The sequence below is a fragment of the Limulus polyphemus genome, unplaced genomic scaffold (assembly GCF_000517525.1).
Source record: "Limulus polyphemus unplaced genomic scaffold, Limulus_polyphemus-2.1.2 Scaffold1277, whole genome shotgun sequence".
NCBI lineage: Eukaryota > Metazoa > Arthropoda > Merostomata > Xiphosura > Limulidae > Limulus > Limulus polyphemus.
The window spans coordinates 154,071-156,343 of NW_013666887.1; the positions used below are offsets into that span (position 1 = coordinate 154,071).

Sequence of the window (2,273 nt, forward strand, 5' to 3'; positions counted from 1 at the left end):
TCATGCTTATTAGTACATGAATGGGAAAGTTTCTTATTCAGTGCAGTAACCCATGATGACTGTTGTGGCCACAGTGGAATCTGGAAAAGTCTAAAGAAAATAAATAAACTTTGGACTTATCTCATCAGGTTCTTTTTTGAAACTTTTTATACTTGTCATTTTTTTATACATTTGCTTGTCTGTTCAGCAATATATTCCATAAGCCTGCTACCACTGATAATTGTGTGTGTGTTGACAAAGATGGATGGGAGTAGTTGTTTGTTAATGTTCAGAATTTTTCAGTTATGGCAAAAGTTTCTGCTTCCATCCTTGAAAGTATATTTTAAAATGTTTTATGGATTATTTTGCATTTTTGGTATTCCCTGTTTGTTTGTTTTTCATTGAAAGAAACATCTCAAGTTTTTTCTTTGAATATATATGTGTTGAGATGAGCTCATGTTTCGGTTTTCTCAGGAAAATTATCATTCCTTCCAAAGTTGTTTGTTGCTTAAGTTTCAGATTCTTCTATTTTTATGTAATGTTAAATGATTTGAAAACACTACAGTACTAATTTTATGGTACTGATATGCACCCATTTTGCTAAAGTTAATGAAAACAGGTATTATAAACCAGTATTTATTTTGATTTTCACCAACTTTAAACAAAGTGGAATTAATTCATGTCATTCCCAATCATTTTTTGTTAGTGTGTGTTCATCAAACTCTTGATTCTATATCTATCTGTCCTTATTCATTGTCAGAAAACATCAGCCAAAGAAGTGTTTTTGCTATCCGACACTTATTTACGTACAATCAAATACGTTCAGTGTTTGTCTGCTGCCATACCATGTATTTCTCACATATGGGTGATAGACTGTTGCAGAATGGTAAGTAAGTAAGCTACACTTGTGTGTTGATTGAAATGTTGTTTATTATTATTCTCCTTTCTAAATTTAGTTTTAATTTTTTTTTTTCAAACTTATGATAAACTGTTCTGCTTTAAGTTTTGCTCAAAGAAAATTAAACTTATTAAGTTAAAACTATGAGTATTTACCAAATACTCTGAGGAGTTAACACTTTTGATATTTTCTCTAGATGTTTAAATATTTTAACCCTGTACCACACTGTCAGTAGGATTGTAACTAACCATTAAAACCATTCCAGTAATGTCAGGCTTACCTCAAGCTTCATGTGTCTAGTTAATCCATTTTCTTTGTCAGTTTTACTTTATCAGTTTTACCTGTAGTTTTATTTTGGTCATTAGCTTCCAATATGGAATGAACATAATTCTAAATTGTAGTTAATAGGCCCTATAACAGTTAAATACACAGGAAATGCAATGACTAACTATAAAAAGAGGCTAAGTTTGTAACAAGAACAATTAACTTCAGTTGGTTAATTGAAGACAAAAATTATATAGTGGTTTCTAAGCTGAAAGTATTAAGAGATTGCACAAAAAAGACTGATTGTGTGGTTTGAGAGCCTTGTCGTGAAACATGATTGGTCATTTCTTTACACACGATAAATTATTCTATTCTTGAATGGCATGATATTAGCAGTTTAATATATATTTATGGAGACATTCAGCTATTAACTTCTTCAGTTGTTTCTAGTAAGCCATAATGTGCAGTATCTTTTTCAATGTCACATATTTTGTGAACATACAAATTTTCCTTGTTTAAAGTTTATGTGAAGGAGTTAGGAGTAATACTCTTCATATAGTATTAAGACATTGATTATTGACAAAGATATTTATGGTTTGATTGAACAGAACAAATTCAAGTATATATATATACTTGTGTGAGACTTGTGCAATGTATGAGAAACAAAATGTAGTTTATTTTTATTTCTTGTTATTCTTACCTGAATGATCAATTAAAGGAGTACATGCATACTGTGTACTTTCTTGCTAAAAGCAACTGAAAGATGTGTACAGTAGGAGCTGGTTTGAGTCCAAATTTAGTGGGGGTGTATTTACATAAACATAACTAAAACATTATAATCCACAATTACATTAAAGCTACCGTATTTTTCGGAATATAAGAAGCAGCGGTGAATAAGACGCATCCTTATTTTGAAGATAAAAGTTTTTGGGAAAAAAAAGCTACAGTTGCATTTGAAAGATTTTATTGAACAAAAATTCAATTTGATACTCTAAAAATTAGTATATATTGCTTTAAACACAAAAGAGCTCAAAACAAGAAAATACCATAAATCAAAAAAAGGTTTACTGTTGTTTAGTTTGGTTCAAAACCTACAAAATCTTCATTACTTTCACTGTAATTTTTTTTTATT

General features: G+C 29.7%; 1 protein-coding gene across 2 annotated transcripts in view; it reads left to right on the forward strand.

Annotated features, from left to right (window-relative positions):
* Window positions 1-2,273, forward strand: part of LOC106462890 (TP53-binding protein 1-like) — an 86,132-nt gene that overhangs the window by 74,988 nt on the left and 8,871 nt on the right. For both annotated transcript variants that reach the window (XM_022390296.1, XM_022390297.1), the window contains exon 27: window positions 740-865. In XM_022390296.1, the coding sequence (XP_022246004.1) occupies window positions 740-865 (126 nt within the window). The remainder of the gene's footprint in view (window positions 1-739; window positions 866-2,273) is intronic.